The following is a 27,612-nucleotide window of genomic DNA, read 5'->3' on the forward strand; positions in this document are numbered from 1 at the left end:
ACTATTACAATTTTCAGGTGGGCCTATGCATGTGAGCGTGTTTGCGTTGGTAATAATATGCATCAGCATAAAAAGCTGTATATCATCCCCAGCCACCCACCCATCCTCGGTTTGCTTTAGTTCAGATTAATCTGAGGCTCATTTGTCCCACACCACCAGAGGTAATGTCTTTAGAGGTCATTTTGGTTGTCTGGTGCATACTGTGCTGTTTCCTCTGGCACATTGCTGTGTCAGTGCCTCTCTCAGAGAGAGCAAGAGGCATCAGTGTGCTGATGCTGTGTAGAGCTCATTTGTTTTATGACTCACTTTATCACAGCGGCGCGTTTAACTCAATTCTATGACCTGCACGGACTCAACACACATACCACACTCACAATGATCTTTCAATATCTACCCCCTTTTTCATTTGAGTGGAGGATTTAAATGCAAATGTGCATCTTACAGATGAATTTTACACATTTTGTTTATTGTCTTTTGCACCTTTTTTCTTTGCCTTTTTATTCAACATTTCACTGCACATTTTCCTGTGGAATAAAAATCCTTAACTAGCTTTTTTTTTAAAACATTAAACTGGCTTGCTAATACAATACTAACCATGGTTATAGCTGACAGGTTCAAAGCATTTGACTCTGTTTAAGCCCAACGTGGCACCCGTTGCCTAGCAACGCGGTGTCAACCTCCTTTTCCAAAACACAAAATCTACAGCGTGGTTCTTCTTGTGCGGCTCTCTAATTATAAATCTTGACCTTGTTCTTTAGTTTTAGTAGAAAAGCCACAGGTAAGTCATGAGGTGGTGATATTTTTCTATTTTGTAAGCGTAATTTGTGAACACTGCTTTTGAGTAGCAGGCTAAACTGTCAGGTTAGCTCTGTTGTTAGCTGGCATAGATACGGCTAATAACTATGACTGCAGGTCGTAGAGCTGATTTGCGTTGAGTAGCTATTGAACGTGATAAATAAACGCTGTTTAGACTCAAAATGCAGCTTGTCTCCAGGTTGAACAATGGGAAAGAAAGTGAAGAAGGAGAGTGAAACTCCATGCAAGGAAACGGTGAGTTTCATAGTGGAAGCATTCTCATTTTTACCCTTTGTTTGTGTTTCTGAGAGGTTTATATATGACGTGTCCACCGAAACAGTTACCCCTAGTTTCAAAACATATTGTACATCCGAGAGACAGATACAAGATGTGTTATAAAGCATTTCCACCTGTCTCCTCGCACTCACAGTTTGAACCACTACCTGTTGAAGGCAAAACCCCAGCAACTGTAGTGCTGCTGCTGAGCTCTCCTGAGGAGGACATTCTGATAAAAGCCTGTGAAGCAATCCACACATTTGCAGAGAAAGGTACAGTGGGTTTCCCACTGCTAACCCCCACATGTGTTTTGTTTGTTTGTTTGTGAGCAGCTGAAGATCACAAAATGTGACTCAGGCTGGTCACTGTTTTATCTTACTTCATGACATTTACTGTGAAATCATTCAATGTTTCCAACCGACCTTTAAAAACCACTTGCATACTGCTGTTTGAAATTGTTATTTTGAATAAAAACTTATATTAATAATGTATATAGCCCCATTTTACCTTTAATTCAAACCTTTTTTGCCTTTTTGTTTTATACTTAATCACACCGCAGTATTTATCTGCTCTACTTCACTCATGCATAATAAACACCCACAGGCATTATGTTTAATTTTCCTGTTCATTGTCTCCCCCTGTTGTTAGGAGATGAGAACAGGGTTTCTCTGCTGGGGCTTGGGGCGTTGGAGCCTCTCTGTCAGCTCATCACTCACAACAACAAGCTTGTCAAACGCAACGCCTTCATGGCCTTGGGTATTATGGCTACAAATGGTGAGTCAGACACACGAAAACAATGCCGACTCGCCCTATCGGTTATTTGGTGGCTTACATTTACATGTTGTGGCTTACCCAACTGATGGCTTACAGACCGACATCCTGAACCATCATTCTGCTTGTCAGGCAAACTGTTTACAGACTTGTTGACTGGCTACAGATTTCACTGTTTTGTTGACTGACAGACTTGGTTTACTAAATAACTGAGTGGTTAATTTTGTCTCATGTTTTCATTGAAAGGTGATGTAAAGAATGCTCTAAAGAAATTAGATGTCATTCCATCAGTCATTGACAAACTGTCACTTGAAGGTGAGTAAAAGACTCATAGGTTGATATTAGCTATATATTACCTGCAATAAGACAATCAAACAACACAATTTTCTCTCCTTTTAAAGAGGAAGTAGTTGTCCATGAGTTTGCAACACTGTGCCTGGCCTCTCTGTCAGTGGATTTCGTCTCTAAGGTCCAAATCTTTGACAACAACGGCCTGCCACCTCTAATCCAGCTCCTATCCAGTCCAGATCCCGATGTCAAGAAGAACTCACTAGAGATTATCTTCAACCTAGTCCAGGTGACTCACATTCATCATTCATTTATCAAACACCACTGAAGGCAACACTGAGTTGATGTAAGATATAGTCTTGGGCGAAATTCAAATAGTTGTTGTCTGTTCGTATCCTCTGTTCTACTCTATGTATTAAGGACCACCAAAGTCGTTTAGCAGTACATGAGTTGGGTGGGATCCCTCCCCTTCTGGAACTGTTGAATTCCGACTTCCCTGTCATTCAGCATTTAGTTTTGAAGACACTGCAGAGTGTCACCATTGATAAAGATACATGCAACACCTTTAGGGAAGAGCACGGAGTGGAGAAGCTCATGGATATCCTCAATAACACGGTAGGTGTGTGTGTGTGAGAGAAGAGAGAAAACATACTTTGTGGCAACATGGTCATGTAACGTGGTCCCCATAGTGTTAAATAAATGACAAGAATAGTGAGAGCGTAAAACCTGCCTGTATATGCATTTTATGTTTGCACCATTATCTGGAAAATGTTTGAATTAGCACTTCTCATGGTCTCATGATCAATCTTTTTATTTTTTACAGAACTTCAGCGACCTTCATGCTGAGGTCTTGCAGGTAGTTGCTAACTGTGTGAGTGACACAGAGAGTTTTCATCTGATCCACAATGGTGGAGGACTGACAAAACTGATGGAGTTTGCTTCCACCCCCAACACACCTGAAATCCAATCCATTGTTGTGAAATGCATCGCCAAGGTTGCTCAGAGCTGTAAGCAAAAAAGGAGACGAGTTTTCTATAGGTTTGGAAATTGTAGGGGTATAGATATAAAGCTTACCTTAGCTGTGTGTGTGTTTTTGTTCTTTGTTTCATTGTGTGTATAGCTGAGAATCACAAACTGCTCCATGAGCTGAATGTGGAGAAGGTTTTGGTAGAGCTTCTCACTGTGGCCGACGTCAGTGTGAAAACGACTACCTGCCAGGCCATGAGCTTCCACACAGCCAGCAAAGACAGCTACAGAGATCTGGGTACATACACATTGATCCACACAACCACCAAAACATAAACACACACCTGTAAGTTTGAATGTGTTGGGTTTATGTGTGTTTCAGGTGCTATCCCTGCAGTTGTGCAGTTGCTGCAAAATGAGAGTTTTGTGCTGAGAGAGGCAGCAACTCAGGCCCTCTCCAGCCTCACACATGGCAACCAGCTCAACTCATTGTGAGTGACACACAACTGACTGCATTAACAACGATTATTAAAATAAGTAGGGCATTTTGTGTTTGATTAGATTGTAAATGTCAAACCTAGAAAATGAGTGATTTCAAGGTATTTTGAGTGTTTATACTACAAAGTATTAATGTTATGTGTAACTCAGTGTCAAATGTGTAAAACTTTTAGTGACACGTTTGCAGTCTCTAAAACCAAGGCTTAGAAATATGTGGTATTTTAAAGTCAAGCAGTGCTCCTTCCTCTCCACTATTTCACAAATGATTTAATGCTTCATTTATCTCCTCTTGGTTCTCCCTCACTGAATCTGAACCTCTCTTCTCTCCCTTACTTCATTTTATTTCCTGCTTTTTTATTCCCCTGACAAATCTTTCCTATACCCATCGTCTCTCACTGCCTGACTTCATATTTCAGCATTACTGTCTCCTTCAGTTCCTGGGACACCATTTAACTCCACCCCCCAAGCCTTAGCGCTAAATCCTGATTTATAGCTCAGATCTGATTTTTTTGTTTGGTTGTTCAACTTATTTTTTAAAAATGTGACCAATATAACAGTGTGAACAGAAATGAAATGACCAGAATGCTTAAAAGCACATTAACATACAACATCACATACGCTGTCATACAGAAGTAAATATGTGAAGTTGTGTGGTGGAAGTCATGAGCAGTTGATAATGAGGATGAGGAGAACCAGAGCCAGATTTTTTATGATGGGTTTTTGTGCAGCAATGGCTGCTGTACAGAGGTGTGTGTGGATGTGGATTCAGAGCAAACAAAGAGCGCTTATGATACACCCCCTCAAATTTTTGTTGTACAGAAGGGTCACCTTAAATATTCATGAGGTGTAACACCTGAACTACCAACTTCATTGAGAGAGTGACTCCCAACAGCCAAGAATTGTGAGGAATGTTGACACAGATCTGAGTCAGTTTTGCAGTATGAGCACAGCCTTAGTATTTATGTTCCCTGACACTCGACTCATTTGTGCAAATCACACACACCTTACAGAAGAACTATGTTGTATGCAATGCTGTGAAACTGCATTTATAGCCATTTCTGTGGTGTCTTCCAGTGTAGTGTACGAGGCAGGAGGCCATGAGATCCTTGTCCAGCAGCTCTGTGAAAGCTGTCCCGGGATGGTGGCCAATTCTGCTGCCACACTTGGCAACATGGCTGGGCAGGAGGTCATCCGCTGCAGCATCTTGTCACATGGAGCCATACAGGCTCTGGTGCAGCCCTTAAAGTCCACAAATACACATGTCCTGGTCAACACCACACAGTGCCTTGCAATGTTGGCTTGTGATATGGAAGCTAGAGCAGAGGTTAGTGTCTACTGTTCAAAATGCTTAGTTTTTCTCCTTCTAAAGCAAATATCATATACATTTTCTGATAATGTATGTATTCTCATCCAACAAGAAAATCTATACAAATCTGCCTAAAATTCACTCCCTGTCCTACATAGCTAAAAAGTGCTGGAGGCCTCCAGCCGCTGGTCAATTTGCTGCAATCCTATCACAAGGACGTGTTGCATAATGCATGCTTGGCTATCAATGTCTGTGCCAGTGATGAGGTCACTACTGTGGAAATGTGCAAATTTGGGTAAGACACTGAGATGGCATACGAATGACATCAGGGTATGAATGATGAATCATGAAATAGAGATAGATAGATAGATAGATAGATAGATAGATAGATAGATAGATAGATAGATAGATAGATAGATAGATAGATAGATAGATAGATAGATAGATCGATCGATCGATCTTGAGGAGCATTGTTTAGTAGCTTACAGAAAAGCATAGTCAAAGTGTAGCTGTTGAAATCAGCTCTCTTAAATAGCCAGTAGATGGCAGTATAGGACAATGTTATTTGTGCCTACATAAGAAAGTATTGGCCATTTTGTTCATAAGTGTTTATGTTTGTCAGTTTTTATGTTTATCATCAATGTTGGAATATGTGCTTATATGCCTGTTCTGTTTATGTGTGTCTCAGAGCCTTAGAAATGCTTCAGGAAATCAACCAATCAGTGAATCGTAGGAGCAACTACAGCAAGTTGGCCATGATCAGTCTGCTTAACGCCAACCTGTCTGTTAAATACAGCCTGACAGGTCGTCTGGCCTCCACTGACATTATTAGTGCTGGCTTCTATGACGCAGGAAAGGTATGTGTATATTCCTGAAATTTATGTGAAACAGAGGTCTCTTAAAGAAAAATAAATGGAAATAAATATGGAAAAATGCTGCAGATGTGCTCATAATTTATTTTAAAGCCTGAACCTGTTGAACTGAGGTGTTTCACCAACATGATCAAAACAGTTTTCCCTGTTCTTTTTTATTGATTTAGATTTTTAGCATAATACTGCTCTCTCTATCTGTCTTAGGCTCAAGCAGGTCAGAGGATTCTTACATTAGAGGAACTGTCCAAGCAGCCTGTCAACCAGCACCGACCCATCATTGTTGTCAACACGGCAGTTGTTAACACAGAAGCAAAGTATGATCCCTTAAATCTCCCTAAAAAAATAGAATTAAACATTGTTATTTGTTTGCACAATATTCTAATCCAATAAACTCCCCCAAACTATGACAGCTGACTGTGCCTCTTACACTACAAGCACAGTGGGGAAGTAAACAGGACAGCCACCACACAGATATTCTAGTGGTGAGCTTTGGCTGGGACTTGGCAAGTTTCCTACACTACCAGCCACTCCATGTATTTGTCAGTACAATTTATTGTGGCTGTGAGATTACTATCACCCTCCCCCTGTCTGATCCAATCCAGTGCTCCACTTTTCTTCCTTTCTCCTTTCCTTTTTCCTTTCTCTCCCTCTCCCCGTTGCCTTCAGTGTGCCCCGTTAGCGTGGCCTCACGGGGGAAATGAAGATGGTAACACACTCAAGAGTGCCTTTGTGTTTAGACTAATAGACTTAATGTGCACAAGTACACATGCATACACAATCATGAAGATACAGCTGGAGATGCTGCACAGAATACACACACACATGTTGACTGAAACACACACAATAAAAAACACACCATATGTAATAAAGGCTGTACATGTGTACACACTCACAAACACTAAAGCTCCCACAAGCTTTCAGCATCTTGATGAATAACGTTGCCAAAAAGAGCAGCAGCCCCTCAGGGTACCTCAGGTCCACCCCATTGTCTCCTCTTCAGCAGGCACACACACACAACATCCCAGGCATTCTTAAGCAGTGTGTTATGTAATCCATCCATGGGTTAGTATGACCCTAGTGTAACTTTTTAACTATATACAGCAAAATGTCAAAAAGTTTTCTTCCTCTGTTTTGTGAGCAAACATAGTGCCTTTTATGACTTATGTTTACAGGATCTTTTGCTCCTGATTGTCTATCTCGAGATCATAAGAATGTGACAGACTGGTTGGACATGATGGTGAAGCAACAACATAAGTTGCAAAAGTGTTACGTTTTAAAAGTAAAATGTTTTTATACATTATTTTAAAATAGCAGTTGAAGTGGAGACTTGAAGGCAAATTGTATTTGTTTGTAAGATGAATAAAAATGTTACGTATTATGTCAGAATAATTACAAAAATACAGAATGGCAACAACAACTGAAAACGCAAAAAAGAACAGTGAGAAATAGCCTAACACAGCTATGTTAAGTTCTATAAATCATTTTATTTTTGTACTTCTGTGACAGAGAGACAGTGGATGTGCCAGAAGAGAGGCTGAGCAACCCATCAGAAACAGACACCAGCAGAGACCACAGAACACCAAGGTGTGTGTACTTATTATAACACTGTATATTATAGTATTTAAAAATGATTCTTGGGTTTGTTTGAACACACACACACACACACAAAATAAACTCTTAATTGATTGTATGGTGAAATTTTGTTCCATTATGGCTGCTAAAATTGTCTAATTATAGTATAATTTTATGTTCAGTAGTGTAAAATCACCACTGACATTCTACCGTAGTCTGACTCAGATTTCTTTTTCATTTACTGCCTGCAGAAGGAGGAAAAAGGATGACAAACAGAAAGATGAGACCGAGACCCGGCCTCAGTCTCCCATAGAGAAACCGTGGAAGATGATGGATGATGTCTCGTTGCAGCTTCTAGTTAAAGAGGCCAAAGAATTCATCCTCCCACTGAGTGATGAACGAGAGCAGTATGCTGCCTTAGCCAGGTGATGGATTGATGCAGCACATTTAAAAAAAATAAAAAAAAGTGGCATCTACAGCTGACACACATAATCAAAACATACCATTGCGAGATTTCAGGATGCAAAACACTTCACATTTTTGGAAGGTCTTTCTATTATAACAGGTATTGTGTTTATGGATTTGGGTGTCAGGCTGGTGAGTGAAGCCATGGGTGGAGCAGTGGAGATGGAAAAGTTGCATGAATTCCCATGGGTGCTGCACCTCAGCGAGCTAAAGTTTCAGCTCCAATCCAATGTCATTCCTATTGGTTTGATCAGCAGAGGAATCTACTGTCATAGGGCACTTCTCTTCAAGGTACCACTCACCTAGCTAACCTCCCTATATTTCACATTGCACCCACAACTTCATTCAATAATCATACCCCAACCTGCCTCCTCTTTTTTAACCTTTCAGTGTCTGGTTGATTGCATCGGAATGAGCTGCACCCTTGAGAGGGGTGAGTACAACCGGGCTTGGAATGAGGTGCTCCTCTTCATTGAGAACGCCTCCAGCCATGGGCGCTCTTCACAGCCCTGCCGCTACATAGTGGACCTTATGCACCAGCCTGGACGCCTGTTGACAGCCAACACCCCTGCTGCTGAGCAATACCAGACTATATAGTCCAGCACTGATTGATTAATATTGTGTATTTGCTGTATGGCAGACTTTCTAACAATACAGTATTATTCAAATGGCCAGTTGATTATCTTTGTGTAAGCCAACATGAAAAATTCAGTTTGTCTATGAATATGGCTTCTTTAATAAACAGATTTAACCTTCGGTTCTTTACCACAGAGGATTCACAATGGTGTAACTAAAGGATGGTGTTTACCTGCTGTTTGTGCCAGAAAATTAGAAACAAAATGTGCTTGGATCATTAATTTGGCAGGAGATGGCATACTACATGTTAGAATTACTAAGTAATCACAGTACAGTACCTGGAATTCAGATTTTTTTCTAGCAATAAAAGTGCTCCTCAATTACGATATGCTCTTTGAACATTGTACAGTAATAAAAAAGCCAAAGAACCCACTCCACTTTGACCTATATAGCTGGAGGTGTGATTTTTGACCGGGTCACCCAGTAAACAGCCTGCAGTCAGCCGAGGGAGGACCAGCGCGAACTCGCCGCAACATGAACGATCCTGACGCAGGGAGCGCACTTGGCTTGACTGATATGTGCACTTGACTTTAGACAAGACCTGATACCAGCACCACCACCAGCAGCAGCAGCAAACATGTCTCGTTTCGTATCCCGTCTCTTTGTGGTCGTTTCTCAGCATGCGACATCCAGATCTACCGTGCTACCGAGGAGGATCCCGGTGTTCATCCGAGCTGTATCCACGTCTCAAGGTACGTTTTGATTTCTTTCTGTACTCTCACTCCGTTCTTTGGATAAACACCGTGCCATATAGTCAGTGAGGCTGCAAACTCTTGCAGGTGCACCGTGCTGCAGTTTTCTCACGGATGTTGGATATTAGGACATCAGATGGAAAGCACCGAGAATGAGAATCACGTGCATATAGAGTGCAACAGGTGCAAAACGGACTGTAGTTAAAGTCTGGAGAAGAAGTTTCAATAGTTTTGGAATTAGTTGAATTTTACAGTTTCTTTATGACTCATGATTAAGTGATATTTGATGACAGTTTTGCCCATAAATGTGACTCTCTCCTTAGTTATCTTTATACCTTGATTATTACAGTTAATTGTGCTCCAAGTTATGGGATGGATATTTTTTCAATTTGGCTCCAACGCCTTCAGGGTCTAACATAGTGGGTTTTATTTTGAAAGGGTTTAGGAAATCCTACCACAGCTATATCTGGTATGTAGGCTCCTTGAATGATCAGGACCTGTACATTTAATGTCATTCTAGTATGTTCCACATCAAAGCTCTTCTGTTATGTTACTTCATTGTAATCTCTCTCTCTTTCTGCAGGCCTGCAGTCTCTTACCCGTTATGATGAGATTAAAGACTGGCAAAAGAAACTGACCCCGGAGCAGTATGTAGTCACCAGAGAAAGAGGCACTGAGGTGGTGAGTGCTGCAAACTCCATGCACATCAATACAGTGATTTGTGTCCAACCACTATTATTGTCTCATAAACAACAGCACAGTTCCAAGTGGACTTTGTTCATCACTGCAGTGTTAACCTGTGTCGGGTTCATCCTGCCCAGCAACAAGCCTTTGGGGTTTTATGAATTAGAAGCTGCTCTCAGCTTGAAATACAGAGTGATTTATCAGTGTAATAATAAAAAGAATAAGGACACAGTTATTGTAGTGCACTTACAAAATCACACAATATTATTGACATAGTTCTGTGTTTCTGCTTCCAACACTGTGTCTATGTATTTGTGGGTGTTTTCAGCCCTTTAGTGGGATCTACCTTAACCATTCAGAAGTGGGGATGTACCACTGTGTCTGCTGTGATGCTCCACTTTTCAGGTAACAGTTTGAACCTAAGTGTTAACGGAATACTTCCCCACATATTGTGATTTTTACTTACTCTTTGTGGGGTTGAATATATGTCATTTTGACTTGACTACAGTCATGTTGAATAGAAACGCAAAGAACTCTTGGCCAGTAAACAAGCTGAAGACAGGCATGAGAAAGTTTTTTTGATTTTTAGATGTACAGTATATTTAGAAATGTATTAGTAGATGCTCATTGAGGAAATCTTCCTTCCTATCTTCATAGTTCAGAGGCTAAGTATGACTCTGGGACAGGCTGGCCAGCATTCAAAGAGGCTCATGGGACATGGGAGCGGGATGAAAGCCACACCTCCATCATTCGTCGCCCTGACAACAGTCTGGGGAGTGCAGGGACAGAGGTCCTTTGTAAAAATGTGAGTTTTCAGCTATGAAGCCAAAGTTCAGTTTACAGAGAGAGAGAGAGAGAGAGAGAGAGAGAGAGAGGGAGAGATACATACATATATATGTGTGTGTGTGTGTGTGTGTGTGTGTGTGTGTGTGTGTGTATGTGTAATTTTCTTCAAAAACAACCATAATTTCTTTTTGTATTTTTGGTTTCCTTATGACGTTTGTGTGTGTGTGTTTGATGCAGTGTGATGCCCACCTGGGTCATGTGTTTGATGACGGACCGGAACCAGCAGGTCACCGCTTCTGTATCAACAGTGTGGCCCTCACGTTTAAAGCCAGAGGAAACAACAATGAGCCTGAGGAAAACTGATGAATTACACAGACCAAGAAGTGTGAGGCTTTATGTGGCACAACATGTTTTAATGTTTCAATTTAGGTGGAAATTAACTTCCTGTGGTCCATTAAACAGAAAGAAACTGAGCTAAGGTCAGTCTTGTTCAGACAATATGGATTTATGCACTGGAGCGAAGTCTACAAATCTGCTGAGCATACATTGCATGATTCACACAAAGACCACCAGCTCTTTCAATCACACTTCCAAGCCAAGTTTCTTTTTTTTCCAATTTTTTTTTATCATGTTTTAATTTTTAATAAGAAAAAAAACCAATGTTAACTTAATGACGTCTGTCCCTAAGTATGTGATGTATGTGTAAGTGTGTAGTAATTAGACACTTCAGTGTAGGACATAGTGGCTAACCAATTATTGTTACAAAAAATGATTATGTCTTACTTGCCTTCATGTCTGAAAAATGTCAAAATACACTGGGCCTTAATTAAAAAGACCTCTTTTTCAGTGGAGATTGCAAAACACAGGAAGTGCTGACATGGTTGTTTTGTGTGTTTTTCAGTCTGGTGCCAAATTTGCAGATCAAATTGACTTGTCTGTGTTGGAATCATGAAAATGTGACTGATCATTTGACAATAAATGCACATTTTGTTTTGTCTTTGAATCTATGGTTATGCTTTAAAGACTGTAGAATTAAAGATTTTAAATCAGTATTCCACAAGAATTTATGGCTGCCCCCCCAACCCTAACCTAGCACTGCAGTTTGGCCTCATTTCTGTCAGCAAACCAAGTTAATACTTAACTTAATAGACCATCCTCTGTTTTCACATGGTTTGTCCCTTGCCCCCCGTCTGTTTATGCATTTGTTCTGTGTGTGTGTTTGGGGATGAATAAAGCAGATTAGGAAAAGCAGACTACAGACAGACACAGAGGGAACAGAAAGCTCAATACAAAAAGAAGAAAAGAGTTTAGAAAAGTAGGAAGACAGGAACCTGAACAATCCTCCAGAAGAAGACTGACTCTTGACTGCTAGGATGGCTGCTGTATGGCGATGCATGTTGGCACTGGTGGTGTTGATGTGTCTGTGTTCGTGGGGTTCCACTCAGATTATAGGAGGGGCTCAGAGTCGACCGAGACCCCAAAGACGACCACGTAAGAAGCCAAAGGTTGAACCCATTGATGTGATCCCACCCGCACAGAACATAGACATCGAGCGGGTAAGAAACAGGCAGAAGTCACAGATCATATACAGTACTGTATGTCTGCATGACTTTGTGTATTATCAAAAGTGTTCTTTTTATCCCATGTTTCTCATTGGTGCCTTAAAATCAAGCTACAGAACTAGGGAGAGTCTAGATCTAATATAGTTTGAGATATTCAAAGTTAATTGTGATAAAGCTGGAAAAGGATTCATGAAAAAGCTGCAGTGATAAGAGAGGCTATCTCTTTGTGATAAATTGCAGAAAGGTCTGTTTCCAGGCAGAGAAATCTCGCTGCAGCCAACCACTGTGACATTACGTGACCTTTGCACACTAACGGTTCAGTTCTGTTTCTCACTTGTTACATAATATATAATATCACAATATCACAAAAAAGATTGCAAAATAATCCATGGAAACTGTGACAAACCATCTCATCAGAACAGCCAAAAAGATCTGTTATGTTTCTGAGGAGAACATGCGGGAAGTTAACTTTTTGTACACTTGCCATGTGCAGCAGGTTTCTGTCATTATCTAACATGTGAAAAGATATTTAAACAGCTGAGATTTAAATGCTACATCAGCAGCTTCTATCCAAGTACCCATGCTAAAATGGAAAATGGTTTTGAAAAATTGACATATTTTCCCTGAAAGACACAAACATGTAAGTCTGCTTAGTTATGGATTTATGTGGGGGCTGGCAGTGTGGACATGCTTGTGTAATTGTGTCAATATGGTGTTTTAAGCAATAACGGAGATTTTCAGTGAAATAGATTTTGAGCAAAACAAATGATAAAAGAGAAGGACATTTTGAAGCAGATGGATCAAAAGATGTTACCCTAAATTCAGTGTGAGTTTATTTAACCCTGGTACAAAAGGGCAAATCCTTGGTAGAAAAGTGTTTACAGGATAATTTGATAAAATAAAAATTTGTCACCAGTATCACCAGTAAACCCATCCACTGAGAGACAAAGTACGTCTCAAGAATACCTCTCTTCTATTTGCAAATATTATCTTTTGATTATTTTTCTTCTGTCTTTTTCCATTTGGCCTGATCCTGCTTGTTTGTGCTATAGATGACAGGAATATGGTACTTGCTCAACACTGCCTCCAAATGCTCTTACCTGATAAATCATGGAACCAAGGTGGAGCCAACAGTCATGAACCTCACACGTCCCGCTGACTCTAGCCAAACACTGTCTGTTAGCATTAAAACACGACAGTAAGTATCACCGTCTGCATATTTAAGCACACACTGTACAGGTAGATGACTGTGACTCTTCAGTACCTTGATATATCTGCAGACGGGGCAAATATTTCACAGTGACTTTATGATCCAACCACATGTGTTTGATTATATTTGTGCAGCCTCAAAAAACAGGAAGAAGGAGAAAGAGCAGTTTAATCCATCAGCTTTCTCTTGTCATTTCAAAAATGTCATCATGGCTTTTGTAGAAACACAGTAGGTTCAGGACACAATTTAAATTGAAAAAGTGTGTGTCCTCTTGTTTTTTCGGGACATTGCGTGATATCCTGTTTTTTTGGTCTCTTTCTCATAAGACATTAGAAAGTTCAATCTGAGGCCCGAGGCATGTGGTTGGATTTAGATTTAGTCCAATCTACTAAAGAAAGAAAATGTAGTCCTCCATATTGTCTCAGAGTAAACACCTGCTGACATGTTTTTATGTGTTTTAAAGAAATTGCTCTTAAATAGACAGTTTTAACTGAATGTTTGATCAAATGTCTTACCTGACACAAACTCTCAGTAATCACCAGTGTTGGGAGATCTTACAGGTCTATGATATATCACCAACCCCAGGCCGGCTAACACTTAAAGGTCAGTGCCTTTTATTTATTGCCTGCTTCAGCATGATTGATCAACTACAGTGCAACTACATTCCCATGTCTAACTGTGCTCTCTGTTCTTTGTGCCAGGACCTCGTCCTGAGCTGAACACCGACATAATGATCAGTGACACGGACTACGACTCCTACGCGGTCATATTCTACCAGAAAAGGGGCCAGATCACCCTTAAGCTCTATGGTGGGTTCCTCAAGTGAACATGTTGTTGCAGTTTTGCTATATGAAGCACGTTGCGCTTACATGCTTGTATGAAAAGTGTTGTTGTAATTTGTCTTTCTGTTACAAATTTGCATTTGTAATGTCATAATATTTGTTTTTGTGCTTTGTATACAGCCAGGTCTACAGATGATCTGTCAGAGCCAATGTTGAGCAAGTTTGAACAGCTTGCTGAAAAGCAAAATTTGGGGCTGGCATACCTCTTCCCCTTCCCCACCTACAGTATGTCTATATCCCCCTGAATAATAAATTAAGCTGTGTTAGCAACTGGCATAATAAGCCAAGGGAAAATACCACTTGTGCTATTTTCAAAAATAAAACGCAAAATAAACACATTGCATTACAATGTCAGACAATACAATTATAGTCACTGATCGGTCCTCAGTTGCCTTTAAATAACTTTTTTTTTTCCCTTCTAGGTCACTGTGGAGCTGTAGACAAAGACCATGTAATCAGTAAGTAATCGAATAGCATATAGTCAAAATCCTTTGACAGAAAGAAAAGACTAACATAAAAAAGGACACAGTAAATGTAAAATGCTGCTTTTCAAAGTAGAAGGCTTTTCTCAAAACCATAAAAAAAAACTGTAGCTCACAGGCTTAATGTATATTGAGTATTTTCACAGGTCATTGCACGCAGCAGTGCTCCAGACGTATTTCATGCATTTCATCCTGCTCACTGTAACGGTGTGAAGGTTCACTGGTTCAGTCCATTACATGTCGATCATCATTTCAGCCTCACAGCTGCAGTTCTGCTCTGTGCCGGCGGCTTAATGCGCTTTCATCTTTATTTTTTTTATTATTGCCAAAATATGTATCCTCCTGCTCTGTTACTGTGTATCATCTGTGATAATACGCTCTGTATAAACTGCAGACATTTTTCTGCAGCAATACCAATGAGAGAGATTGTAGCACAGTGACTGTATCTGATTAAAAGGATATGAATATGATAGGTTCACGGAACTGATAAGATATATTGTCTTGCTGATAAGATATATTTTGAATGGGCAAGGCTGTTTGATTATAAAATTTAAATTGTTTTATTGTTGATTTTGGAAAGACTTAGTTGCAGGTTTTAAATATAACTATAAATAATGACTAAAATGTTTTTTTTAATATTTTGGAACTGAAGAGACAAAAGAAAATACAAGACAAGTCACAGTTTCCTTTTGGACAAGCTTGCAGTTTTAATATTTCATGTTTCGTTCAAATGTGTGCATGTAATAACAGTTTATAGGAAGGTGATTTATAAAAAAAAATCTCTGCAAGAGCACAGCAAACATGAATTTAATGGCGGATACTTTACCTATCATGAAACAAAGAGAAAAAGGGGGAGAGAGAGGGGGCGGGGAGTAGCTCTCATAGGAAACCAATGACCTGCTGCCGTGACCTCCCCAAACTGTGTTCACGTTTGCCCCTGCAGGCTGTGCATGTGTTGGACTTGTGAAACAATCAGTTATTTAAACTTTGTCAACAACTTGTTATCCAATCTCCACTGCCTGATTAAAAAAGCAACACAGTTTCTGAGTAATTTAACCTGTCACTCTTTGTTACACAGACTGTATCCCCGCATGCTGAAGAGGCAGAGCTGTGCAGCAGAGATCCAGCCTTGCAGCGTTCAGCACTTCTCACGCAAATATCTGAATGCAATATCAGCAAGAAAGTTGTTGAAAGACCGCACAAAGATCTTCAAAGTGTAAAACTTTATCTGTCACCAGTTACAACGAATTAAAATAAAATGGAGCACAATCGTGTTATTGTCCATTTAAAAAAAAAAAAAAAAATCCACAATGGTCCTTATGTGTCAACAGCCGATCCTGTTCTGAGGTGCCATTCTCATGCATAGTTTATTATCATGTTAACTCCATCCTATCTTTTTATTCTGAGATTTAACATTCAGAGTGTGTGTATGTATGCATGCTTTGGGGGTGTGTGAGGACACAAAAGAGGGGGTGTGGGGCTGAAGCTTATATAGACCAGATGTGGAGCCTTAAAGGGATTGAGTTTTCATTACAAAACTAGGTTACCAAATCTGCCTTTTTAAGGCTCCCTAGCAGCTCCACCTCTGTGTGTGTGTGTCTGTGTGTGTGTGTGTGTGTTACGTAACCAGCTGATTGCAAGCCGGTGCCTGTCTTGTCTCTTAACAAAGGGAGCTCTGATGTTTCCATCAATACATTTACGCAAATGAAGGATTCACAGCCATCAGGACATTACATATTACGCATTAAATGATATAAATTCTTCATCACTGTGGTGGATTTAGAGGGTATTATTTTCTTCAGAAAATTCTGTTCATCATTGAGTTCATCCGACTCTTTGCATTGTGTGAGAACTGAAGCGAGTGACAGGCATCTTTGTTAAAACGCTAATGTTTCAAAAGTTTTATGAAACTGTTAACACTGAAAATGAACAGGAAAGAACAATAAAAGCATTGTATACAACGCTGGCAGAAGAAATAATGAGCTTTTTTCCCCCCTGTGTTCTGAAATATTACTGCCTTAACACAGATGACAATGCAGTTTGCTGCAAGATAATGTATATTTACTACAATTTGTTTAGAAAGTTTTTACTTTGTCTTAGATAAGCGGAGTTCATTGGCTCATAGAGTTGATTTCAAGAATGCTAAAGCTTTAAAAAGTGCCTGAAAGCTCTTATTTCTTGTTATCTGGTTGTGTATGAGGTGTGTGTTTCTGAGGTTTTATGTGCCATATGTTACCAAACAACTGTTTTGATAGTCAAGGCATGCGAGAGCATTTGTAAAGGAGGAGGGGAGAGATGTTAAAAGAACCCTGTTATGTGCCCACTCTCCCTTTTCTTCTCTCCTCACCTCCCCCTCCTCCATTCACACGTGCCAGTTGTGTAACAACGGTGATTTGCATGCGGGTGGGTGAAGGCCAAAGAGTTTTTATGCAGAAGCTAGTGGCAGGAGGCAGGGAGGGAGGAGACAAAAGGAGGAGGAGGAGGAGGAAGAGGAGGAGATGGAGGACAGCATATAAGGAGCTTCCACTTTTGCCTGTTCATCCTTACCTCATCCTTGATACTTCACTCACCGCTGGAGAAGCTCTGAACACAAAGAAGAAGCCATGAGGAACACACTGCTGGGGATGCTGGCCGCCCTGATTTGCACGCTGGCGGTCTGTGCTGATGTGACACCTGTTCAAGACTTTGACCTGCAGAAGGTAAGAGGGAGGCGGAAGCATTACTAATGCAGACATTGTTGGTTATTTCTCAGAAATTTACAGGGGAAAAAAGTGAGGAAGAGTTGGTGGATGGTTGGCATGTTTAATGCAATCCCTTACTGGAGCAAGCTTTGTTTTTAAGGATACAGAAGACATATACTGCTTTGAAAAATGTGACCACAATTTCCCCCTCTCTATGCTTCTTTTAGATGACAGGCAAGTGGTACCTTGTTGGCTTAGCCACCAACGCTCAGTGGTTTGTGGAGAACAAGGAAGGGATGAAGATGGGCACTGTCAATGTATCGTCAACTCCTGAAGGAGACCTCGACCTCTCTCATGCCAACCTGAAGTGAGTGATTCATCATGTAATTATAAAAGGTTCAAATAAAAACATCCTGATGATTCTTTTGTTTTAAAAAAAAATGAAACCTGCTTCTCTTCCAGTGCTGATGGTACTTGCTGGAGAATGACTCACCTTGCTAAGAAAAGCGACACTCCTGGACGCTTCGTCTACCACAGCCTGAGTGAGCGGAGCACACACACAAACACTGACTCACAGGAGAGACAAAAACACAAAGATTTAACAGCATGACCTGTCTGTTTTTTTGCCTTTGTCAGTTTGGAACAATGACAACGACATGCGCATTGTTGATGTTGTGTACGATGACTACGCTCTTGTCCACACGACAAAGACAAAGGAAGGAGTGTCTGAGGTCCTCAATAATCTTTACAGTAAGTCTGCGATCAGTCACACCACAGCAGTCTGTGCTGGCTCCCTGTGGGAGAGCATTGTTTGTCGAATTGATGGATTTAAGGTTGAAGCAACCCATTCTGTTTGCAGGTCGCACTCCTGAGGTCACGGTCACCCTGCAGCAGAAGTTCAGGCAGTTCTCTCTTGAGACTGGCATTCTTGCAGACAACATTGTCATCTTCCCACAGAATGGTATGTCATTAAATAAATTAAAGCACTTCAATAGAAATGCATTTAACTGTTTCCGAAAATGGTTCAGACCACTGTGCTCACTGGCCTCCATGTGTGTTTTATCACAGGTGAGTGTCCTGAGGCGTGAAGAGTCCCCTGCCATCCGTCATCCCCTGCTTTCTGAAGTCCCAGGCTTTCATCTCAGAAGACTCTTATTTTCTCCCCTCACTGTGATTTTTCCAGCATCACAAAGCTGCACCCAAGACAATGAAACCAAAGCATTTTACTCCAAACCCTGCTGCATACCAAAGACCAACCCTGATCCTAATTCAGATCTCATTCTCTTCAACTCACGCATTAACTGTGGCATCAGAGTGGAACAACAAAGGGCTGAGTGAGACAGTTTACTTTTTGTACAAGCGTGTACCTTTGTAACTGCTGGTTTTCTTTTGGGTTATTACATTTTTTGTTGAAATAAAAACAATAAATACATGTTTCAGTTCTTAATGATTCATTTTTAGTAGAAAAAACAGCCGTTCTTCAGTCTTATTATGTTACACACTGCCCCCTGTTGGCTGAAATTAGGCATAACCCTTAGAAATACCACATCACTGCAGTGCATTGTGTTTGATAGAGGTTTAGGGGTAATTACTATTATACACAAATGGGGTTGTAAAACACACAAGGTTCAGATGTGATGTGCTGTGATGGGTAAAGACAATGAATGCCATTATTTGGACATGCTATTTTTTTTATAGTACTAGAGGACTAGTACTGGATCATAAGCCTTTGCATATAACTGTGCGGATTGTGGGCCCACTCACTACAATACTGAAAATAAATAAATAAATAAATAAATAAATAAATAAATAAATAAATAAATAAATAAATAGTAAAAATAATAAACAAATGAAGGACATCTGTCTGAAAATGCCTTGGTTCTAATATGGACTAGGGACTGCAGTGAAAAAACTAACTATAACTATAAGTAATTTGACATATCAGTGTTTTTAAATGTCTTAGAACGGTTAGTCTTTAGTTGGGGCTGAAGGCTCACATGATTCTCAGGGCACACTGTTGGTGCTTGAGTTGCATTAAGGTAATGGTAGGTGCCATATTTTTTCAAAGAATAAGAAGAATTTGTGGAATAAAAAAGATAACACAGTCATTGTCGTTGTTTTCTGACAAGGAGCGCAATGCTAAATGCTGAAGGAGCAGGTCAGAAAAAAAAGGACACACTGTTGACCAAAAAGTAGTTGTCGAAGCTTTGAAATTTTAAATAAAAATATTGGTGTCAAATTAATTTATATAATTTAAGTAAATGAATTGGCATATTAAATCTATAATTTCATTGTTTGCTGAGCTCTTAGTTACCTGCTTGTCAAACTAATTGTTCATCTTATAAAAGAATTAGAAAATGTCCTGAGTTCATAGTATTTATAGTTTAAGTAAAATAAATAATTCTGAGGATTCTCCTTTTTACTTTAAATTTAGAACTTAAATAAAAATAATTTGTCTCCATACTTCTGTTATCCATCTTTGCAATTCCTTGTGAGCAGATTTTTACGCTTTTGTACACTTTTTTTTTCAGGTATTTGTATTTATGTAAACAAATTCCATATGTAGTCTTTATAACAGTGTATTTATTCTCATATCTATTGTGCTGGTATCTGATCTGGTTGTGATGTGCATACAATTACCCTCATGGGAATAAATAATTTCATGTCTGAAAGAAGCTGCACAATCCGACCACAAGGGGGCAGCCTATCAGACAGACATTCACAAACTGCACACAGCTAGGGGATTTGTTTCAAGACTCATCAGTCAGGGGCTGTGACATGTAGCTGTAGGTCACCAGTTAGATTCAGTGGCCTGGTCTCATGATTATTACTTGGTAGGTCACAAATGCTTCATAATGCCGTGCGTCTGAAGATGTCTATAAGTCAGCATGAAAGTGATGTATAGAAAAACACCGACATTAAAGATCAAACACTCTTTATTGAACTCAACAGAACTGAAAGCAAAACATGGATTGTGGGTTTGTCTGTTGGAACTGATAATCCATTGCCATCGTTCAAACCACATATCAGGGACGTGTGTGTTTTTGTTTAGTCTGAGTAATATAATTATTAAAAAGAAAAGGAAAAGTCACTCATTTGCCTTCATGGATGTGATGTCTGGACAGAGAAAGTCTTTTTTGAGGCCGCAGTTGAAGGCAGGCTGAGTTCACCAGCTGTTCTTATGTTTTCTGATAATGTGATCTACAGTTAGCACTCGACCATGAGGCCACGATGATGTACAAAATCATCATGTGACAGGGTGACATGGCAGCAATTTCCCCAAAACAGACACACACAAAAGCAAATCCACAACGAAATTAAGTTGGCAGCTGGTTTCGACTGGAACACGCTGATCTGTAAATGCTACGGTAAGGTAAACATATGCAACAATGAAAAAAGGGAAAAACATGTTTATAAAATATACATTGTACATCTTTTGAATGCGTGTTGGACAACAGTGGCGCTGTCAGAGTGAAGCTCAGTTCAGGAATTCAGCGACAAAGCAGCAGCCTCCTCATTCTGAACACGCTGCTGTTGAAATTGTGTATGTGCATCACAGAGCGTAGGTGTAAACCTCTTGTGCACCGTATAGTGTGCAGACCTTCTATACATCAATATAGCTGCTTTTGTTGCAGAAGAATGCTTGGAAAGGTCCGATTTGTTTTTTTAGGGTTTGTGAGACATCTGCTGGATTTTTTTCATGGATAGATTCATGGGTAGTTGAACACAGCACCACTCAAACCAGGGAACATAAAAACATCTGAAAACTGATGAATGAAAATTCATGCAGCAGCAGTCAAGTTTTCGTGATAAGTTTTGTGTTAAGTAGAACGGGGCAAGGCGACATGGCTCAACACCTTGAAGGCACGATGGATTAGCAAGCCAATTATCTTAACCTCTCCCAGATCTTGACAAATATTAGTGGTCAATGTTTTTTTTTAATGCATCAATTAACTCATTAAGTGTCAAGCAAGTTGTCTGATCTCATACTGGGGCTTGTATTAACTGTCTTTTCTGGCACTCTTTTTGTCCTATATAACAAATCCTATTCATCTGACCTAGACATATACGCACAGGTGTATGCACGCACTGTAAACCGACGGCCCAACATCAGTCTAAGATGTAAAAATATTGAAAAATCTCCTTAACTCATAGTCAAACATTTAATGCAAAATCTGAGTTGGTCATTAAACGACGTACGACTCCAGAGTTTGGCAAAGAAACAAACAGAAATACGTCTGAATGAGTAAAGGTTCTCTCTGTTTCACCCATTCCAAATGAAAAGGAAGCTGCCGTGCTGAGCCAAACCAACCATGGAGTGTCATAATTTCCCATCATGCTCTGAGAAACCCCTCTCCCCCCTTCCTCAGAAAGCAATGGTCCTTACAATCGAATGTCATAAGATTTAAACATAAAACTCTATATTTCATACCTATATAATGTAATTGACAGACGTATGATATCAATGTAATACAGAAATCTGAAATTTCTCATTAGTGTTTAATGTATGTACTCGATCATAAATAAATCTTTTGAGAAAAGAAAAAAAAAATAACACAAGATATTGTATTTACAAAGTGACTTTTGGCATCCATATTCATATTACCACAATATAGGTGGCATGTCATTTGACGGATATGAGTGTTGACAGACTGGTGCAACCGCAGCCTAAATAACAAAAAAAAAAAGGGTTTGGCATGTTGATTTGATCATTTTTGATATAAGATTTTTGTTAAAAAATAAAATCAAATGCAACAGAGACTGGCAATAAATCTGTGCTATCACACACCCAGTAAGTATAATTATTTGTCATATACAGTATTCAAAGGACTCCTGAAAACTCCCAAGCACAATACAAAGAAGGACAAGCCAGTTAGTATATACATGTACAGTCTCTTACAGCTGTGCCCCGCTGCATAACTGTCCCTCTTCTCTTTTCTAATACTCTGGATATATAAAAAACAAAACAAACAAACAAACAAAAGATTTTCTGTACACGTCTTTCCCACATCCCCGCCTGCTCTGGGAGATTATTGTCCTGTTGAATGGCCTTTCCTTCATCTCTCCTGTGATTGGTCATTGGATTAAACCTCCTCCATCTGTGTGGCAACTGGTGGTCTGACGAATCACTTCCCTGTTCAAAGCACCGCCATTGGTTGTTAGATGAACCACTCTTTCTTTGATTCGTCGATGGTTTCAGGGTTGTCGGTGCCAATGATGGCCGTGTCTGCTGATTCCCCGGCGGACTCCCCGCTGCCCTTGGCCTCGTTGGTGTGGTAGGTGCCTTTGTGACGGAACATGTAGCGGATGAGGAACACCAGAGTACATAAGATGGTGAAGATCACCACCGCGATGATACCTACAGAGGAAACAGACATCATGAACTCAAAAACAAGCATTAATATCAGTAACTACTACTCTGCTTGGACCAACTTTAGATAAAGATTTCAGTGTAGAGCTGGAACAGTTAGTCGATTAATAGAATAGCTCATTATTAATGAATGAAATCAATTGCAATGATCAATTGAGTCACTTTTAAATCAAAGATGACAAACATTCTCTGGTTCCAGCTTCTCAAATGTGAGAATCTGTTGCTTTTCTTTGTCATAAATGATAGTAAATGGAATATTTTTGGGTTTTAGACAGTAGGTTCAACAAAAACAATCCATTAAAGTATGTCTCCTAAGGCTAACCAAGAAAATAATTGGCAGATTAATTGTTGTTGTTGTAATTACTTTTAGTTAATTTTTTTATTTTATTTTATTTTTTAAAATCCTTTATTATAAAAAAAGCAAATCAGTCAAAGACTGCCTTCAAAACTTCATTTTTACCTCCAATGATGGCTGAGTCTCTGTTGACTCCATCAGGAATTACTCTCTCCTCATTGAACGGGAACTCTGCATCTGAGGACAGCGAGAAGAAAGAAACATTCAAACCTTCACCTTCAATCATTCACACATAAATAGACTAAATGTTTTAATATTCATTCTAGTAATAACAATAACTTGAGTAGCTACCCTAGACTAATTTATGCATACGAAAATACCAAACAGATTGCATTTAAAGGTCAGGAAATGTCACAGACTTGCTTGCGGCGACGCAAAAATAGCAGTGAAAAGTCACAAGCAATCATTTTATGCATAACTCATGCTGAATTATAATTACTTTACTAACTACTTTTGCTTTTCAACACTGAAGCAGAAACAGAACACCCTGTAATGTACAGTACAAATAGAGGAGGATGGAGAGGTTGGATACACCAATGCTAAGCATCCTGAAGGAGATCATGAGTGGAGTTAATTTATTTTATTGCTGTTCTATTTCATTAAAGATCCATGACAGGTTAAGAGGTTAATACGAGCTTCTACTTCCACCTTTCCACTATAATTCTCTGTGAGCAGCAATCGCCTAATTGCTCTGATTCTCCCTGAATGGACACAAGTGAAGGGCATATGAACAAAGAGGAGGTGGGTGAAAAGTAAAAAGATGACGAAAACATTGCTGAGAGCTTCAATAACACTTTGACAATTTTGTCTGTGCGCACACAAACGCCTGGGCATGGACAAAACTGCAAACCTTACAGCCCAACAAATTGCATATATTCACACACTCCCACAAAGGGCTTCACCCTTGGATGAGCTGTCAGCTATTTCTGCTGCCGACTGCATAGTTTTCCATGTAGAAAGTATGAGTAAGACAGAGAAGTGGAGGCCGAGATGAGAAAAGGGGGTGAAAATGGGAGGTAATGGAGAGGAGCAGAGCAATCAGACTTATTATAGTCTATATACATATATATATAATGTCAAGAATTAATCGTGTCTGAAAAGATGAGAGAAGAGGGCAGAGAGCAATGAGGAGACGACCAATGAAATAAAAACTTATGAGAAAGTTAGGAGGATGGCGACTGAAGAAACTCATTTTTTTTAAAAATCAATGAGAAGACAGACAATGATCAGTAAGTAAGAGATTAAGGGAGGGATGGATGAATTATAGATTAGATCTATGTATAGAGAATGCAACGTAGAATAAATACTAATCTTCTCTGTGGAAGGATGATGATGGAGAGCTGACTGTGAGTTTGGACCTGGAGTCCGAGTCGATGGACTGAATTGATCTCCAATAGCTCAACGCTCCCGAAGGCACTGTTGGCACCAAGCCTGAAGAAAACAGCTGCATCTACACTCTGAAATACTACACACTGGTGCGGAATGCAGCGTTACACACATGAGCAGTAAGGCCGGTGAGTGTCTGTGTACACAGACATGTAAACGTATATGTCCAAGATAGAGGTTGACTATGTAGGTATGGATGGGATGGGTTATTGAGCTTGTATGTGTTTATACACTGTAGGAAGTTACTCACCTGTGTTGTCCAGATGCCAGGGATCTGTTGCAGCAGACATTGGTGGGATGGTGAGAGGTGATGCCCCACAGTTGGACTCCACTAACTTGCCCTGGTAAGACACCGGTGAGGCGGCTGCAGGTTGTCTGCCTGGTTGAGCGGCTGTCGGCGTGGCCTGAGCCTGTGCAGCAGTTCTCAGTGCAGACTTGAGGGGGGCTACTCCGTTGAACTGCACCCGTGACAGACACCCAACAAAGCCTGGGGTGTTGTAACGTTCGATGATGACCGGGTCTATATGCCCCGTTTCTGTACAGAGGCACAGAGTTGGAGAGAAGATTGGATCATTCTTATGGACTCATCTTGTTACTGTTTAATGATACTGTCAGACCAGTCTAATGTTAACTTATGTGGAACCATGGATGTGGGAGAGAAACCAGGGAAGCACTGACTACATCCATTTTTTCACAGAAAGCATCGACGCTGATTATCCGAAAAAGAACACACTCCAAAAACCACATATACACTCTTGGTGAGCACACACACTCTCAAACTGAACAGACACTCTAGTCGGCACAAATTATGCTGATGCACACACCCAGTAAACTAATAGTCTGCAAAAAATCTAGACAAATGAGCAGGAGAGGGAAGAGAGACGAAGAGGAGACTGGAAGGAGGACGAGGAGGAGGGGGAGGAACCTACACTGACATTGACCTCTAATGTCAAATAAGAGGATGATTAATGAGAATAAAAGAAAAAAGAGAGGGGAAAAAGAGATACTTGTTTAATGTTTGATATAATAAAAACATGTTGCTCATGCTACTCTTTCAAGCTCTAGTCACAACCCTGTGAAACGTCCTTATCATGCCTTGGTGTTTACAAAAGGATCCAAAAGGAAAGTCCACACAAAGCTTATTTAATCTTCTACTCTCCACTCTGGCCAAACATCCTGGTAATGTTTGCAACCCGGCATCTGATGACTGTTTTCACCAAGCATCCCTGCTGGATGTGATATTTTTCTAATACCAACATGAAGAGACAGAAATATAAAAATAAATTCTTTATGCCTTTGGTTTCTCTCTCAGTTGTTTAAAACAGATTTTGCTCGTAGATGTGCCTCCTGTGTTTGACTGAACTGAGGCAGATTAAAGGCTTATATATGCTGTTTGTAGGTTACGCAAGCATATTTTCTTATGTTGGCAAATATTGATTTTTACTGACAGTTATTTGGAAGTGTTGAACAGAGAGTTGATTGTTTTCTTGGAGGCCCATTGGCAATCATTAAAAAACAATCTAAAAGTGTTACTTACTCACTTAGAATCATTCAGCGCACTGAAACATTGCTTGTCAAACGTAGGCTCACATTAACAGTCACATCAATCATGCCAAATGCTGCTCCGTGTCACTTTTAATCATTGAAATGCTTTCTTACATCACTGAAAAAATACTGTTAACCACAGAGAAGAGGAGAGGAGAAACTGCAGGTAGAAAACTAGATGAAACATCCCTTGAACACCTAGAGCTCAGTAAAGACATAAACGCTGCATAGAAACATCCTCAGACACGCTCCACTTTACACGAACCTGGATTGATTTCAAAACAGCCTTCAACTGTCTTCAACACTTTCTGCAGAGGTGCGATATATCTTATTCCTTCATGTGAACTCTGGCTGTTGCTACACGACTGCGCCACACCCAGTGGGAACTGCTGTTTGAACGATCCTGCAGCAAAATATGAACAAGGGATGACTAACTAGAGCACTGCTGTGTGTGTGTGTGTGTGTGTTTATTTAATGAATTATGTTATCTTAGATCATGGGGTTTTGAGCATCTGGACCTGGCTTATAATGTAATTCTCTCTCTTTATTTCATTTTGATGGGTCCAAAACAAGTGTGTGCATAAGTGTGTGTGTGTGTGTATTCGTGCGCTATTGATTGTGCTTCCAGGAATAGAGCTCAGCACTGTCTTCTCTGGATTCATCATCTGACCAGACCTCCCTCACACTTTGCATTGTGTGTATATATCAGAATGTGTGTGTTGCTTCAATACACTACATTGTATATGTACATGCATGTGTGTGTGTGTGTGTGAGTGTATGTGTGCATGTGCTCAAACTGAACTTTAGCTCATGAAGCACAGATTAGCCTTTTTGTTTTTTTTCCAGAAACAGAGGCAATCTGCGATCAATCACTTCATATCTTGGAAATACGAGTGTGTTATGATATTGCGTATGCGTAGGTTGTGCAGAATAGGGGGAGAGAGAAGCACACACAGACACGCACAGTAGGGAAACAAGTGCTTCACGGCGTCACAGTAAGAACAGTGAACAGAATACTGATAACAACAGTCTTATGAATACAGACTATGAATATGAAAGTCCTCTCTCTCCTGTATGTCTGAACATATGTTGATCACTGCAGAGGCCTGTTAGTGAATACTAATAGGCTCTGTGTTTGGAGAAGAACTGGCTGCTTTGCATACAATGCTGGTGAGGAATAAATAGCCATCAAGCCTCTTTTTTTTTGATGTTTTGGGGCCAGTGATTTCACAAGGGAGCAGTCCATGGAGGGCAGCATGTTTCCATTTAAAATAACCACTGTTACCCATAAATGTCACAAATTTAAAGGTTGTGTTGCCACTGATAAGAAGCCTGATGGCATCAGATTCATTTAGATGAACAAGAGATGGACACAGTTACAAATGTCTGCACTATTTAGTGTAATCCAATATATTTGCCTTGAAAAAAAAACAACCTCTTTGTGAAGTTGTAAATGTCATGTGTTGATCCAGCGCTATGAAATCTTATACGCAAACAGGAATAAAGGGAGTAACATAAATATCTTATACTATAATGCAATCAAAAACCACAAACCACTAACACAAGCTAAT

General features: G+C 40.0%; 5 protein-coding genes across 5 annotated transcripts in view; 4 read left to right on the top strand and 1 right to left on the bottom strand.

Moving 5' to 3' along the window:
• The first annotated feature begins 639 nt into the window (after positions 1-639).
• armc3 (armadillo repeat containing 3) lies at positions 640-8,566 on the top strand. Its single transcript, XM_010735157.3, has 18 exons — positions 640-778; positions 995-1,050; positions 1,226-1,343; positions 1,720-1,845; positions 2,089-2,157; positions 2,244-2,419; positions 2,551-2,745; positions 2,954-3,137; positions 3,251-3,394; positions 3,479-3,587; positions 4,669-4,918; positions 5,059-5,195; positions 5,589-5,757; positions 5,977-6,086; positions 7,279-7,356; positions 7,596-7,769; positions 7,938-8,100; positions 8,200-8,566. Exons 2-18 carry the CDS (start codon positions 1,003-1,005, stop codon positions 8,404-8,406), a joined length of 2,457 nt encoding a protein of 818 aa, XP_010733459.3. The 5' UTR covers positions 640-778; positions 995-1,002; the 3' UTR covers positions 8,407-8,566.
• Positions 8,567-8,845: 279 nt separating this feature from the next.
• msrb2 (methionine sulfoxide reductase B2) lies at positions 8,846-11,616 on the top strand. The gene is made up of 5 exons (XM_010735156.3): positions 8,846-9,137; positions 9,721-9,818; positions 10,150-10,226; positions 10,479-10,626; positions 10,845-11,616. Exons 1-5 carry the CDS (start codon positions 9,023-9,025, stop codon positions 10,968-10,970), a joined length of 564 nt encoding a protein of 187 aa, XP_010733458.1. The 5' UTR covers positions 8,846-9,022; the 3' UTR covers positions 10,971-11,616.
• Positions 11,617-11,806: 190 nt separating this feature from the next.
• c8g (complement component 8, gamma polypeptide) lies at positions 11,807-16,023 on the top strand. Its single transcript, XM_010735155.3, has 7 exons — positions 11,807-12,163; positions 13,222-13,367; positions 13,912-13,982; positions 14,081-14,188; positions 14,342-14,446; positions 14,644-14,679; positions 15,782-16,023. Exons 1-7 carry the CDS (start codon positions 11,981-11,983, stop codon positions 15,799-15,801), a joined length of 669 nt encoding a protein of 222 aa, XP_010733457.3. The 5' UTR covers positions 11,807-11,980; the 3' UTR covers positions 15,802-16,023.
• Positions 16,024-17,226: 1,203 nt separating this feature from the next.
• Positions 17,227-18,786, top strand: LOC104922352 (lipocalin). The gene is made up of 6 exons (XM_010735154.3): positions 17,227-17,402; positions 17,612-17,751; positions 17,847-17,926; positions 18,021-18,134; positions 18,244-18,345; positions 18,453-18,786. Exons 1-6 carry the CDS (start codon positions 17,307-17,309, stop codon positions 18,470-18,472), a joined length of 552 nt encoding a protein of 183 aa, XP_010733456.1. The 5' UTR covers positions 17,227-17,306; the 3' UTR covers positions 18,473-18,786.
• A 1,592-nt stretch (positions 18,787-20,378) lies between these two features.
• cntnap2a (contactin associated protein 2a) overlaps positions 20,379-27,612 on the bottom strand; it is a 280,488-nt gene continuing 273,254 nt past the window's right edge. Inside the window, exons 24-26 of the mRNA XM_027274194.1 lie at positions 24,747-25,031; positions 23,216-23,287; positions 20,379-22,743 (exon numbers count right to left, since the gene is read on the bottom strand). Of these exons, the coding sequence (XP_027129995.1) occupies positions 22,544-22,743; positions 23,216-23,287; positions 24,747-25,031 (557 nt within the window). The 3' untranslated portion in view covers positions 20,379-22,543. The remainder of the gene's footprint in view (positions 22,744-23,215; positions 23,288-24,746; positions 25,032-27,612) is intronic.

Source organism: Larimichthys crocea, chromosome XXIII (assembly GCF_000972845.2).
Source record: "Larimichthys crocea isolate SSNF chromosome XXIII, L_crocea_2.0, whole genome shotgun sequence".
NCBI lineage: Eukaryota > Metazoa > Chordata > Actinopteri > Sciaenidae > Larimichthys > Larimichthys crocea.